This window comes from Schistocerca nitens, chromosome 4, assembly GCF_023898315.1.
Source record: "Schistocerca nitens isolate TAMUIC-IGC-003100 chromosome 4, iqSchNite1.1, whole genome shotgun sequence".
In the NCBI taxonomy this organism is placed as follows: domain Eukaryota; kingdom Metazoa; phylum Arthropoda; class Insecta; order Orthoptera; family Acrididae; genus Schistocerca; species Schistocerca nitens.
Genome location: NC_064617.1, coordinates 757,108,780 through 757,124,026, shown reverse-complemented (window position 1 = coordinate 757,124,026; position 15,247 = coordinate 757,108,780). Strand labels below are relative to the sequence as shown.

At 38.4% G+C, this 15,247-nt stretch overlaps 2 protein-coding genes across 4 annotated transcripts in view; one reads left to right on the top strand and one right to left on the bottom strand.

The window, feature by feature from the left end:
- LOC126253051 (ATP-binding cassette sub-family F member 3) overlaps positions 1-5,312 on the bottom strand; it is a 139,423-nt gene extending 134,111 nt beyond the window's left edge. For both annotated transcript variants that reach the window (XR_007545890.1, XM_049954131.1), the window contains exons 1-2: positions 5,139-5,312; positions 4,740-4,848 (exon numbers count right to left, since the gene is read on the bottom strand). Coding sequence is in view for 1 of the 2 variants with exons in the window: in XM_049954131.1 (XP_049810088.1) it covers positions 4,740-4,848; positions 5,139-5,214 (185 nt within the window). In the remaining variant the exon portion in view is untranslated. The remainder of the gene's footprint in view (positions 1-4,739; positions 4,849-5,138) is intronic.
- A 234-nt stretch (positions 5,313-5,546) lies between these two features.
- Positions 5,547-15,247, top strand: part of LOC126253050 (ubiquitin carboxyl-terminal hydrolase 5) — a 160,586-nt gene continuing 150,885 nt past the window's right edge. Inside the window, exon 1 of one of the 2 annotated variants that reach the window (XR_007545889.1) lies at positions 5,547-5,768. Coding sequence is in view for 1 of the 2 variants with exons in the window: in XM_049954130.1 (XP_049810087.1) it covers positions 5,667-5,768 (102 nt within the window). In the remaining variant the exon portion in view is untranslated. The remainder of the gene's footprint in view (positions 5,769-15,247) is intronic. The other variant, XM_049954130.1, reaches the window with a different exon arrangement.

Genomic DNA, 15,247 nt, shown 5'->3' with positions numbered 1-15,247 from the left:
AATACAGAAACAAAATACTTTCTCAAAGGTATCCACTGTTCTCTTGATTACAATGTGTTTTGGCAAACTTGTGTCCTGTTACTATAATTTTGGGTTTCTTAGGCAAGCTGACCAACTGAGATCTCTTTGATGGATGGGTGTAGGTACTACTTGATGGTACACCCCTCCCATCATGGGTACATGTGAACTGAAGTCAATTTGTATGGATCCCACCAGCTGCTTGGGAAACAAATGTCAACCCAGGCAGAGCTCCATGTGCCTGAGCAATCTTTGTATAGGGTTATTCAAAAACAGATATCAACTGTTTATTACTGACAAATTATGAAAGATAGAAAAATATTGCACATCATCACTGGATAGAAGAGGGTTCAAGGTTTTATGTTCGCACAGACACTATACCATACACTCAACATGAGCACCATGTGTTGCTTGAGAAACATCAAAACGGTAGCCCATTTCATTCCATACGTGAATCAACAGGTACCTGTTTATTGAATTGACAACTTCCACATTTCGATCTCTCAGCTCTTTAAGAGTAGCTGCCACAAGTGGGATACAAAGGCTTTGTTCATGCACCCACACAGAAATAAAAACTGCAAGGTGTGAGATCTGGTGACCTGGGGAGTCAAGAGCAAGTAACAAGATCATCTTGTCCATCTCTTCCAAGCCAATGCTGAGAGCTTGTGTCATTAAGATAACACTGCACCTTAACTGAAAGTGCACCTTTTTGAAGTTGAGGAAACAACCAATTCTGTAGCATGTCTACGTATGACATTCTTGTCACAGTTTCCTCTGCAAAAAAGGAAGGCTCAAACATTTTGAACAGAAACGGTACAAAACACACTCATTTCTGGTGAGAGTCTCATGTTTGAGGAGGACACCATGATTTTGTGATCCCTAAGTTTGTACGTTGACAGTTTAGTTTACCCAGTAGATGAAATGTTGATTCACATAAAGATGAGCCATTTGGAAAAGTTCCCTGGAGAACTGAAATGCAAATTTCATACCTTCTATTATTATTATTATTATTATTGGTTTGTGGGGAGCTTAACTGCGCTGTTATCAGCACCCATACAAATTCCGAACCTTTGCTCAGTCCAATCTCGCTGCTTTCATGATGATGATGAAATGCTGAGGACAACACAAATACCTAATCATCTCAAGGCAGGTGAAAACTCCTATTATGGTCACTAGGCTGCAATTGCTGCAGTAACTGCAACTTTTAAGGCTTCATCTGCAGGTGTCATTTCAGAACACACCACACTGTTGTTTGAGTAAGTTGAAGTTCATCGCCTGTCCATCTCGTGGCCTTCAGAGGGCTATGTGTGAACTCATTTAGGATATTCTTGACATTTTCATCAGACGTGCATGGCCAACCAGTGCTCTTCCCTTTGTTTATACAATCAACTTCCAAGAATTATGTATGCCAGTAATAAATCTTGTGCAAAGGTGGCTTCTTGCTGAATTGATGGTGGAATGCAGATTGCAATTTAACAATAAATTGATTTCGCACAAATTCCAATAAAAAATTATCTCGTGGGATAACTGCCATGTTACTACAAACAAACAACAGAACAGATATGTCAAAACTTCAAACCTTCCTCTTTCTAGTGACATTTTCAGTGTGTTTCTAACTTTTATAGTTAGTCTGTAATAAACTGAAATGTGTTCCTTCTTTCTGAATCATCCAGTACAACTGAGGGGTAGTAGGCAGTGTCCCAGAGGCTGCCCGCTAGAGACTGTTTTAGCTCAACAGTCGTTCTCCCAATCAGCACGCAGCACACATTCAGGTCTAGGTTTTTCCTTAAGAGGAGTGTTCCTTCCTCACAGCATAGATAGTGAAGCCATGGACCCTTCTTTGAAGCACACAATGTTGCACTGCCACTCCTAACAATGGTCCCTGAAGTATGGGTTGGGTTGTTTGGGAGAAGAGGCCAAACAGCGAGGTCATCGGTCTCATCGGATTAGGGAAGGATGGGGAAGGAAGTCGGCCGTGCCCTTTCAGAGGAACCATCCTGGCATTTGCCTGGAGCGATTTAGGGAAATCATGGAAAACCTAAATCAGGATGGTCGGATGCGGGATTGAACCGTTGTCCTCCTGAATGCGAGTCCAGTGTGCTAACCACTGCACCACCTCGCTCGGTCTCCCTGAAGTAAGATCAGAGTTTCTGGTAGAAGAGGTGTGATGGCACAGGCCAGTCCACAGCTTGGGAAACCTGGAGTTGTGCTGATACCCAACCACTGCTGGAGGAGCTATCTGGGAAAACACAGTCCTCCCTTTCCTAAATTGTGGGACACTATTTATCGGGACCCTCCACTGAGGCCTATCCATACTGGGTGGCCCATGCCACCACTGCCACAGTCCTCAGCATCTTCAAGGAACGTAAAACCCTCCCTCCCAGCAGCGAAGGCACCTATGATATGGTGGTGTCCCATCGGAAAGTCGAAGAATGACTTTAAATTCTAAGATCTTGTGTTGGTAGGCCATATCACACAACATTTCAGGTTTGTCATACACTTACTTACAGAGATATAAAACTCTAATCTCCACATTTTTTCAAACAGCTATGTTTTCAGTCTTACTTCACTTCAAATTATCCATATGAAAATTGTTCATGAAAATTTTTTATTACTCCACTTGAGAGAGAACAAAAAGTTGTACAAGGTTGCGTACTTTTGTTTCTTTCATGAAAATATTGCCGGAGATACTGTGTCTCAATGTGGCCAAAAACTCTGGGGTCACTTGTGAAAGCTGTGTTACTGATTCAAACAAATGACTACACCTCTGCAAGTACTAAACTGGCGAGTGTCAAACTTTACTAATGTTTACTGGAAATGTGCAAATGTTTACACAGAATTCCATCAAAGTAGGTGATTGTCTTGCAGCAAGCTCTAGACCAATTGGCATGAAATGTTCCTAAAGTCAAACATGTAACACCCAAGATGAAGCATCTTAGTGCATAATGTAAGTCAATGTGGTGTGCTTCATCTACACATTTTGCCAGATTACTATGTCAAAATTGTCTTTTTACTAAGTCAGTGTTAGATCTACAGTACAAAGTGGCATGCAGTCACACATGCACAAACAGAAGGAGAAGCCTGCAAATACTGGTTTTGGGTCTTAAATTTTTTGGAATGTAGAGTGGTGTGAAAGGCAGCCGAAACATAGCAAGATCTAAGGTATGTTGAAAGGGTGACAGTTTGGTTGAGAGTTGGCATAGCAATATCTGAAGGCTTCAATTAATCCAGCACTATTTGGATCAAACACCAACAAACTACACAAATCACCAGGGCTGCAGTTGATTAGGTTTGCCACTAACAATAGGTAAATGGGCCACTCCAATGCTGTGCAATGAGCAGCCACACCAGGGGCTAGCGCCTCATCGTTAGATGAGCACACAGGAATTAGCACAGATGCAGTAGCACTATCACAGTTTACTTAAGACATTCCTGCACTCTGCCAAAAGACATTTACAGTGGTGCTATTGTGCACAAAATGACATCTGAAAATGAATTGAGTGGTGAAATGGGATTTAAAGTGTTTGATACTGCTTGGTCAACTCAACCAAACTGCCCCTTTTAACTTAAACTAGACTTCAGGCTACATTATAGATCAGTATATTACCATGTCTAAAATTATGCATTCGTATTTGTTGGCTTCAACTCAACCAAAGTTTCACCTCTCAACCTGGCTTGGACCTCAGGCTATGTTAATAATTAGTTTGTCACTGCAACCTACATTCCAAAAACCAGCATAGGCACAAAAGAAACTATCAGTGTTCTTTTTGAGCACATGTGACATCAAACACCTCATCAATTATATTACAGGATGAAGCTGACATCCAGTGTCAGAAGGTTCAGATGAGCTCTGGAATGAACTTACATGGGCTCCACCAGTCACACTTAAAGTGAAAGAGTTAATTAACATTTTTAAAATGGCCACACATTATGTATACTTATCCCCACAATTAGTCATTTTACTTATGTGTCAGACCACAAATACAGAGTGTTCTGATGAACAAGAACACACCTAATAAATGTACATCCACTATGATTAAGTCAATCCCTTTTGAGGAAACATATCAGAACATACAAACATTTCATCCACTGTCATCTGCATACTTATTGTCTAAGGGGAGGTGTCTTTGATTGAATAATGTTTATGTAGGTTGAACAGCACCTTCCAGGTTGTTCTGTACATAGCCATTTTCAGCACACACAAAGGAAACCACAGGCAGGGTACATTAAGCCATTTGATTGCTTCCATACAAATCTCAACATCCAACAACCATATTCTGGTTGTTCCAGCTTTCCTGGTGGATGCTCTGTAACCCTTCATCCCACCTGTAACTGTGCCTGGCTAACTCAGGGAGTACTATAATGGACATGGCCCCAAACAGGTTACTTCAATATTATGTACTGCATGTGAAATTTCTACTGCAGGTAATCACTATGTTTAACAGTCATGGATCGATGTGGTTCCACAATGACTTTCTACACTTGGGCACGATTCCATTATCAACTTCATATTGAACGTGGATTCGTGGTGTTGTAATGTATTTCAGTGCTTGAACATTCCGTAACGTTACGACTGACCTAAGTCACACCGAATCGTACATAAAAAGATGCTTTCGAGATATTTTTATTGCGCTGTTGCAACGAAATGACATTTTCGACGCTAACATGTTTAAAGACGAAAACAAATTATGAGTAGTGCGTACTGAAGTGCGAAAGCTTACCTTATTTCTACTTCACTTTTATCGCTTGCCGCTTCATGAAGAACTTCTCCAATTGCATCGTACAGTTCTGTGCTATCTTCGAAATCGTCTGCACTGCTTGACAAAATTCCTGGAAGGGGATTAAAAATGAGAAAATACAAATCAACAGTAAGATTACCGAGCACAAAATCAGTTTTTCAATGTCCATTGTACCGTATTGGCTTAAGTTTAAGGTAAGTTAAGTGATCGATTCAGATCAAGTAGGTTTATTTTATATATTACATACTTCACTATTAAATACGATTTCCAAAATTCAAATGAGTAAAAAAACTCTTGCTATATAGAAATAATAGTTCGTTCTGTGCAGCTAAATTGATTGCAAAACAATATTACATTATGTACTCTTATTCAGGACACTACCTTCCACATACTGATACAACTCGTCATCAATTGTCGGGAATTGAGATTTAATATATTCACCGCTGGTTGCTGCCATTATTCCATTAATACTATTTCTCGTACCCGCAATCCCTCACGGCTTTTGACAACACTCACACTAGCGTAACTTTCATCACCATCAAAGACCTTCGCAAGAAATCAACAAAATTGGAGGGTAATTTTTATATTATGGCTGCGCAATTAAGCAAACCAAGTTAACTATGTAATGTTGAGTTTTTTAATTGCGTTTTTCTAATTGCGATCTTCAGCGTACTCTTCGTGATTGTAAGACTGAACGCAAATGAAACGTTTTATGGTATATGCCAATCGATTAAAAAGTCGGTGGAGATCTCTGAAAAAAACCGCCACGAGATCTTTGCGGTACAGTAATGACACACGTGGAGATCTTTGGTGTGCGGAGTTTGCTAGTGATGGTGCATATACACCGGTGTTTACCGTGAGGAGAAAAATTAAGACATCAACACGAAGAGGTCTATCAGAAATTGTGCGATGGCTGCTGTGGATTTGACTCGCTTCTTGCCTGATATAAGGATTCCATCTAACGGAGATAAGATATACAAAGACGAGTGCGTGTTCTCCTTTGATACTCCAGTGAGTAATTTCGCGCTCTGTGTATACCACATTCTTCAGCTTGTTCTCTGTGACATTTTGCACATTTCAGCGTGTTGGAAATATATGTTGAACAAGTAAATAGCACATTTACATTTGTGGAAATAGCCTAAATAGTGGAAAGCATGTAAACGTGCCATTCTCTTGAGTGCTCAATATGATATGCATTTAAAAAAGGAAGTCATTTTCCATGAAACATTTTCTTTTTACTCGTACCAAACAGAAGTATTTCGTTTTTATGAAGGGACCGTTATTAAAGTAAAAAAGTTTTCGGGATTTATTCTTGTATTAGGTCCTGATGTGTGTAAGCACTGTCATAATTTACAGTAGGAGTGCCTTATTTGGCTTTCGTGTCTATGAACTTCAATTTTCCCCGTACTAGCAAGACAGATAAGGTTTGCGAACACTTTAAAATACATTCCATTGCATGTACTAAAAATTTGAAGCTTTAAATATTGTTAAGTCATGTTTTGTGAGACACTGTTCGCTTTTCTCCCTGTAACAAGCCTTTTGCACAGTGTGAAGTATACTGTAGCGTAATTTACATATTGTACTAGTACTGTTAAGGGATAAGTTGAAGAAAGACAAACATACGTTTAGGCCTGTAGCATTTGTAGCTGTAGAAAGAGCCTTTGACAGTGTCAACTGGCCTACACTCATTAAAATTTTGAAGGTAGCATGGATGAAATACTGGAGAGTGAAAGGTTATTTACAACTTGTACATCAACCAGACTGCAGCTGCAAAGTTAAGTCAAAGGACATGAAAGGGAAGCAGTAGTTGAGAATGTAGTTTATTCGTTTCGTAATGTACAGTGACAAATCAAAGATTTTTGTACTGGAAACATGTCAGATGTCAAGGGAGTGACACGGTTGTAGCCTATCCCCAATGTTATTCAGTCTGTACTTTGTGCAAGCTCTAAAGGAAATCAACGAGCAATTTAGAAAGGATATTAAAGTTCTGTGGAAACAAATGAAAACTTTGATGTTTGCTCATGACATTGTAATTGCATCAGACAGTAAAGGACTTGGTAGAGCAATTCAATGGAATGGGTAGTGTCTTGAAAAGAGGTTGTAAGGTGGAGATAAAAAGTAAAAAAAGGGCAATGGAATGTAATCAGAGTTAAATCAGGCAGTACAAAGTGCATTAGATTAGAAAATGTGTCACTAAATGTTATAGATGAATTTCGCTATTTGGGCATGAAATGAATAGCGATGGTTGAAGTAGGGGAGGTATAAAATGTGGACTGGCAATAGCAAGATCATCTACTAACTGTTTGTTATGAAGTCTTTTCTGAACGTATTTGCCTGGAGAGTAGCCTTGTATGGAAATGAAATGTAAACAATGAGCAGTTCAGACAAGAAGAGAATAGAAGCTTTTGAAATGTAGTGCTATAGAGGAATGATGAAGATTAGATGGGTAGCTCACATAACTAATGAGTAGGCACTGAATCAAAGTGAGGAAAACGGAAATCTGTGGCAAAACTTGTCTAAATAAGGTATTGACTGACAGGATACATGCTGAGGCATCAAGCAATTGCAAATTTTATAATGCAAGTGTGGGGGATATATAAAAATTGTAGAGGGAGACCAAAGCTTGTATGCAGTAAGCAGGTTCAAGTGGATGTAGTTTGCAGGAGTTATACAGAGACGAGGATTGCACAGGTGGGACAGGAATGGAGAACTGCACCAAACCTGCCTTTGGACTGAAGACCACAATGGCATCTATTAATCACCTTCACCTTAACTATATTGCACGAGGATATTTTTTCATACATATGAACTTGAATCTGTCTATAAAATGTGGTCAAGGCACACTAATAATACGAGTGGTCGGATACTTGTCACGAGTATTCCCAATAACTAGTTCTTTGAAGCTATAAATGTAATCTTAACTCTATTCACAGTGCGCAATATTGATTAATAGTTTATAGAGTAAACATCTGATTCTCTTTACCTGTAACATCCTTGGATGTGTTCCATAACTATCAGGACCTTTCTTCTTTTGTATTGTAAACTTGTTTGTTAAGGCTGTTCCGTCAGTTAGTGAAGGAAACTGACTAGAAGAACCTGCAACTGGGACATAGTGAAGAACTGTCAACAAGCGTCAGCACTACGTAACCACTGTGGCTTCATGGAATTGTGCCGTATTTAATTATCAGGGGTACTGGGATCTCTATTGGAATGTCGAATTGTTTGGAAATATCAGACCACAGTGACAAACTATGGGATTCAACAGGGATGTAAATACAGTGCGTTAAACATGTTATTGGACATACATTGGATTCACCAACTTTCATCCTATCACCTTCCAGACTAATTTAGATTGAAATGTAGTGTGCCCCTGTCCATCACATTCAGTGATCATGTAAAGACTGGGTAGTTCCAGTACTTGAGAAATTGGTCTAAAGAATACTGCAAAATAACTTTCACCAATAACGTAGTTGTGTGTAAACCCTTACCATCAAGTGAAACCATAATTTTTACAAATCACTTATGCCTCACAGTGGTAGAAACAATATTAAGAAAATCAATGGTTGCAAAAGCAACTTCACCTTCCCTTAACACTAGCTGTAAGAAGAAACAAATCCTATAGAAGGGTATATAGAGAGAAATCATGTGTGATGCAGTTACCAACCATACCAGAGAATAATACTGAGAGAATTTTAAAACTGGCTTGTGCTTTTAGTTTGATATCATTGACATTTATACGTTAACAATACAGCATGTGAGACTTTTTTCACTGACTGATAAATGCCGTGAGACACAAGTTCAGAATGTGTATGAACTGAGGATTTCTGATTATGAGGGATATAAATGTGGTAAAAAGCTTTAAAATATTTTATTTTTACGTAAGAAGATATTAAAATACGTGTAAAATGCAGAAGTATTTTGTTTCAATATTACAAAACTGTAAATACTTATGTTTAAAAAAAAAAATGCTCACCGATCATACTTAGTGATGATCAAAACAACTAACTGTGACAGTGAACCACCAAAACTTTCTCCAAGTTTTCTTTCACAACAACTTTTGAAACAAAGCATGATACTGGGAGAAGGACCTTTCAACACATGATGATAGTCTCATGCATTCCATCAAAGGAACGTCAAATTGTGCTGCTGTCTACTTCTGCTCTCTCAAAACCTTGGCAGTTTAATGCATAGTATGAATCCACATCATTTTCGAACACACTTTCAAATTTGTGTTTAATAGCTTCCACTTTTTTACTTTTTTCTTGTTGTCATGCACTTCATTAACTAAGCTGGTTGATGGTTATGATTTTTTGATAGAGTGAAACACAAAAGAACTCAGATTGGTAGATATGTAAGATTTCCCCCACCCTCCACCACTGCCACTGAGTAAGTTCTGAAGAATTTCAATTCAAGAGGCATCATCCTTATTCAGGTCATCAATAGTGGATTTAAAATTTTCTAAATTGTTTGCATAATGCGCTGTTGGTTTTAATCAGTTCCCCCAGTGAGTAGCTGTGGGTCTATGTCGAAGTGCTGGATCTGGAGTTTTGGCTGTGAACAAATAAATTCTTGTTAGTGCTTTCACAAACACCTTTTTTGCTATTTGAGATTAATTTGTCCACTTTAGGATGCAGTGTACTACACAAGTTGCATATATCGTGTGTGAAGCTTTACAAAGGCCTTTGGCGGCCTCTTCGTACGTGGAGCAGCATCCATAAGTAAGAGTAAAAAACTATCAAATTTCACCCCATTCAGCCATAACAACTGCAGAGATTCATTGAATAAGCAAGCCATTGTTGCATGATTCATTGCTGATATTTTTGTACATGCTAATAGAAATCATAGCTTGGAAAGGATTTCATCATTTTCTAGAACACATACCACATCATTTCCTACCACTAGAGTCTGGTGATTTGTCAATGCTTACCCAATTTTTTTGTTTATTTTCAAATTCTGCTTTGATATTTTGTGGCATTTCTCCGTAACAGGCAGCCACTTGCAATTTTCTTAATTGTGTTTCTTCATGAGTTTCAAAATTTTTGTATTTCATAAGAAAACTTCTGACTGCTGGACTTCTCAGTTTATATAAAGGAATATCACACAAAAGAATAGTGTTGCATAAATCTATGTAACTTTTTGAAAGCAGGGTATATGAAGAGGAAGTTGCTTCATGTAAAAGAATTTGTGTGGAAGTTGTAAGCGGCCATTCTTTGTTTACTACTTGCTAAATGCTGGAAGACTTGAGATTGCAGGTCTGTATTTGTCGGTTTCACACATTTTTAACAGAACAGAATTGCTCCATCTCTTGTAAAGATGCCACTAAATTCAGCAATACATTATTGCGTAAACAAACAGACAGTTGATTTTACTTTTGGCATTATATCACCAAGTACTGAAGACTGTCATGTACATACCAACAGCTGTTCACGTCATAAATAAGGGATTCCCTAAATTATGGGTTTTTATCAAAATTATAAATTTAAAAATATGATTTTTATGTGAAATGGAATTTTGTATACGGTTGAAGTGTGCTGTTGTGGGAATTTGTTTTAGCAAAAGAAATATTTTTTTACATAAAATTCCATTCTGTGCTGATTACCCTTGAAAGCAAGAGAGCAAGAACAATGCAAATGGTAACAGCTAATTGCAGAGCATCTGTCCTTGGTAATTAAGTGTACTCATCTACTCTTATTCCATTTAACTTTTATAAGCAGTCACTGTTCAGCTATGTGACCCAGTTATAAATGTGTTCTGTGTACATACTGCTATATTCCAATGCCTTTTCCATGGTTCATACACCCCCAGAAGAGATTGGTGCCAAAGCACACAGAAATGGCTGGTTGGGAAGGTGAAAGGGGCACCATAGAATCACTAAGCAATCCTTCATGTGGTGCTCAGGAATTAAATGCATGATCCATCATCTTTCAACCATACCACGCCTTCGGAAAGTCTCTGTAAATTGCCAGTCCCTTGCAGTACAAGACAGGTGGTCATCTCTGTCTACTATTAAGAGACCCTGGGCAGAAAACTTGCAGCCTTTCACCATGATAGGGCTACAGCTCAAAATATTAAAGAGAACACAGGAAAATTGGACAGAATTTTCTGAATAATATAATTTTTTTCATGCTTAAGATTAATATGGCCCTTAATACCACTAGTATTTATTTTGGCATAATCATGAGATGGATGAAAAAGTCTACTGTGCAGATGATCATCTGCCTCCCTAGAGTTCAGAAAACATCTCTCTGCTTTTACTTAGAGACACCACTCCATAGTCCACGTGGTAAGTTAATGATACTGAAAGAATTAAGAGAGGTGACCTTGATGTGGAAGAGTAGTGTTTCACGTCTGACAACCATCCAGATTGAAGTTTTTCATTGTTTACTTAATTGCTTGAGCCAAATAATTTGACGCTTATATAAAAGGACATGGTGGATTTTTACCAAACCTTGTCTTATCAGAGTTCATACTTCATCTGTAATTTCATCGTTTTTGACAAGACGTTAAACTCTTAATCTTCCATTTTGGAAGAGACCAGTTAGGCATAACTTCATAGGAATTTTCTTTGGCCTAGATAAAGCACATTCCTGCGAGCTCAGGTTCATGTAGAATTGGTGTAGTGGTCAGTGTTTCTGGCTCGTGTGCTGTGGTTGGCAGTTCGAACCCAACTACCAGCAATTGCTATTTAGTTTTTTGAAATATTTTGTTTATAATGTTCCTTCATTCTGGAATACTAAACGTTTGTGTGAATAAGAGCATTGTGGAATATTTTGTGAGTATATGAATAACAGCACTATCCATCCAGAAGCTCAGTTCTGTCCTGGCTGTAAGTTGGTGTTGGTACTAAGTGTTTTCAGTTCTAACTGTTGCACTGCGTTAATGACCCAGCTTTTGGATTTGCACTTGACTTTGGTTGCCGGTCGTTGTGGCTGACTGGTTCTAGGTGCTTCAGTCTGGAACTACGCTGCTGCTACGGTCGCAGGTTGGAATCCTGCCTCGGGCATGGATGTGTGTGATGTCTTTAGGTTAGTTAGGTTTAAGTCATTCTAAGTCTAGGGGACTGATGACCTCAGATGTTAAGTCCCATAGTGTTCAGAGCCATTTGAACCATTTTTTGACTTTGGTTGTTATGTGACATTGGTCAGTGGAGACACCAGGATACTTCAAAATATCTACGTTACTGTGGCTTCGGTTAGGCAACATGAAAGCTATCACCTACACATACAGGAACTGGAATTCAAATAGTACATCATTCCCAGCCTGTATGTTCAGGATACCAATGTATCCCAAAATGGCAACAACTGCACCTACACATACAGGAACTGGAATTCAAGTAGTACATCATTCCCAGTCTGTATGTTCAGGATACCAATGTAGGCTATCCCAAAATGGCAACAACTGCACCTCAGGCATCAATCAAGGTTTTTTTCAGATGCTGTTCACGATCTGATAAAATCGCTGAAAGGACTTAACCGAGCTGCCACATACAAAGGTGGGGTGATGCGATCTGTTAGGCAAATGTGTACTGGTACTTTGGCAAAACAACCCAGGGGCAGTTAGAAAACAGCAAAAGGAAGTCCAATAGCTGGGACAAATTCCAGCCCAACCGAGGGAAATATCTGATGACTGTCAGCAGCAAGTCCACTTAGCGGAAGAATAAATTAAAGAACAGGACCCATTGTCATAGGGAAAAACAATCTTGCATACAGAATGATTTGGGCCTATGCCACATTGTAAATCCAAATATGGCAGAAGCTGACAAAATCTGGAGGTAATAGAGAATGTTGAAGTGTGTCAATTGTTAGTACCAGTCCTTGCTGCCAGTCGAATGTGTCGAATAATGGACTCGACTTTTTTGGACTTACGCCACTGCCGCCAAACAACAAACCAGCACTAGAACAACGCATGTACAACTAACTCTTCCACCAAATCCAATGCCTCTCAGAACAACAGACATTTGGAGGACAGAGGATAACACACAGATGCATTTTTGCTGTGGTGCCCTAGCTCTGTTATATGTTACTGCAGAGAAAAACAGGCAATTTTTCGGTGATTACTATGCTACCAAACATTAACCAACAGTGCAACTCTAGTCTACCTGTTAACTGCAGACAAATAAGTTCATCCTGTGGGATGAAGCTCATCACAGTATCGTGGACGTGGTTGCTACCCAACAGGCCATAGCTGTTCCCCGTTACTGCATAGAGATACCAGGCCACTTGCCTAGCTGTTTCATTGAGGAAAACAAGGTGACCATCCATAGAGGTGAGGCTGCCACAAATGAAAATCATCCCTGAATGACAGTCACCCACATATAAGCAAATTTCATTGATATAGTCATTCAAGGCCAATTTGTTCGGACAGTAGTTCACTCGGGAGCTTCCAAAATCTTAAACAGAGCTGTAACTTCAGCAAATGTTGACAACAAACTTGTAAGAGGCTGAAAAAAATCAGCCAACCAGTTGTGAAGAAAGTTTACTGGAGCCCTTGAACTAGGTTTTGTCAATTTAAAAATTTTCGTGAGAAGGCGTAATGGACCCCAAAAATTAAGTTAGTGATGTGATAAGAAAAATATTTTAAACAGAACAGAGTTACAGCTGGAGCCAAAAGATTGTATCATAAGGGTACTTATTCGTTACATCACATACTGATTATTTATATTGAGTAAAGTCAAATGGCTCTTCCAATATCAGATACCCATCTTATGAACACACATACTCGCAGGCTATGACAGGATTGTAGGACTATAGTATTACTGGTATGCAGATCAAACGCCAAATGTAGTGTCCCATTAATATAGAGCTCTTGTTGACGTTTGGGTTGACTTGTACACAATGGTACACAGTGATAGTATCAGGATTGCTGTAGTATGTATATGATGAATAGCAAAAGTCAGCTGACCAAATGTACAGGCTCCAGCTCTAAGTAACGATAGCTGCAGAGAGTGCTAAATGTTTGCAAGTAGGAAATGTGCCTAGACTGCATTAAGTTTATGTAATTACAGTAGAAAAAGGAAAGAAAATTAAGTGTTATATAAGGCCACTATTAATTTAAAATCATATAAAATAAAACAAGTATAATAGTGTGTGTAAAAATGGAGTGTGTAAACATTCTTGTAACAGCGTAAGACAGCGATGACATTTCGCCATGCCTGTAGTAAAATTGTCATTAAAAGTAGTAAATACTGTAAAAGGAGGGAGGATGACATGAAATTTACTAAACCTAATTCCTAAAATGGTGACACTTCTGATTGGAATTTGAGAAGGTTACAAACACTAGATAAAGCTGAACAGTCAAACAGCTCTTGTCATATGAAACACCAATTTTAAGACGTGTAATACAAGCCATGACTTAACGACTAGTCAGTCTATGTTTAGCATTAAAGCAGATTATAAACTGTAGCTTATAGCAGAGCAATAGTGCAATGACATTTTTCTGTGCATGTAGTAAAGTGTGCTATTGAAAATAGTAAATACTGTAATGAAAGTGGGGCAGTGTGTATCATGAACTAAAATTTCTTAAAAACTAATTGCTGAAATGGAGAAACTTCTACTTAGTGCTAGACCTTGTAACAGAGCACCATTGCAACATTTTGTTGTGCATGTAGTAAATACTACTATTGAAAGTCATAAATACTGTAAAGAAGAGGATACCATGAACTAGAAGGAATGGGGAAACTCCTGCTTATCATTGGAGAAGTTGACAAATGAAGCAGAACCACTAACAAGTCCCAAATTCAAATTAGGCTGCAGATATTACAAGAATGTCAAAAAGGCCAAGAATAATGCTACATATATGTATAAATTATCACATTTAGGCTGCAGATATTACAAGAATGTCAAAAAGGCCAAGATAATGCTACATATATGTATAAATTGTCACACAGATGAAAACTTATTTCATTATTGTAAGGAAAAAGTAGTTTGAGGAAAACTGCTTGCTCACTGAAACTAGTGGAGACTGGGAAAACTTATTTTGCAGCCATGAGCAACTGCTTAAAGCCATCTACGAAGCTCTTACTAGCCAGCTGCAGATAATGCTTTAATAGTTGAAGTTCTTCTAACAAATCTAATGTCTACACTTTTACCACATGATGTAGAATTGCTTTTTCTTCCAATTTCTTTGAGAATTGTCACAAATAAGCAAATGCTCTGCAAAATAAGTACTATAATTTATTGTTAAGATAAGTTTCCTCAGTTTAGCAGTAGCTCCTAATAAAAATTCAATTTTGTGGTCTCCTCTTTACAGTATTTATTACTTTCAGCAGCACGATTTATTGCATGCTCAGCGAAATGTCATTGCGGTGTTGCTCTAGTCGAAGCCACTGCTTGTAATCTACTTTAATGCTAAATATAAAGTCACTCTAGTTGTCTGTTATTGGTTGTGTTTATGTTTGTTCTTAAGATAGGTGTCTCATGTGATGAGCAATTTGGCCGATCTACTTCATCTGGCATTTGTAACTTCTCTAATGCTAAGCACAGTTTATTTCA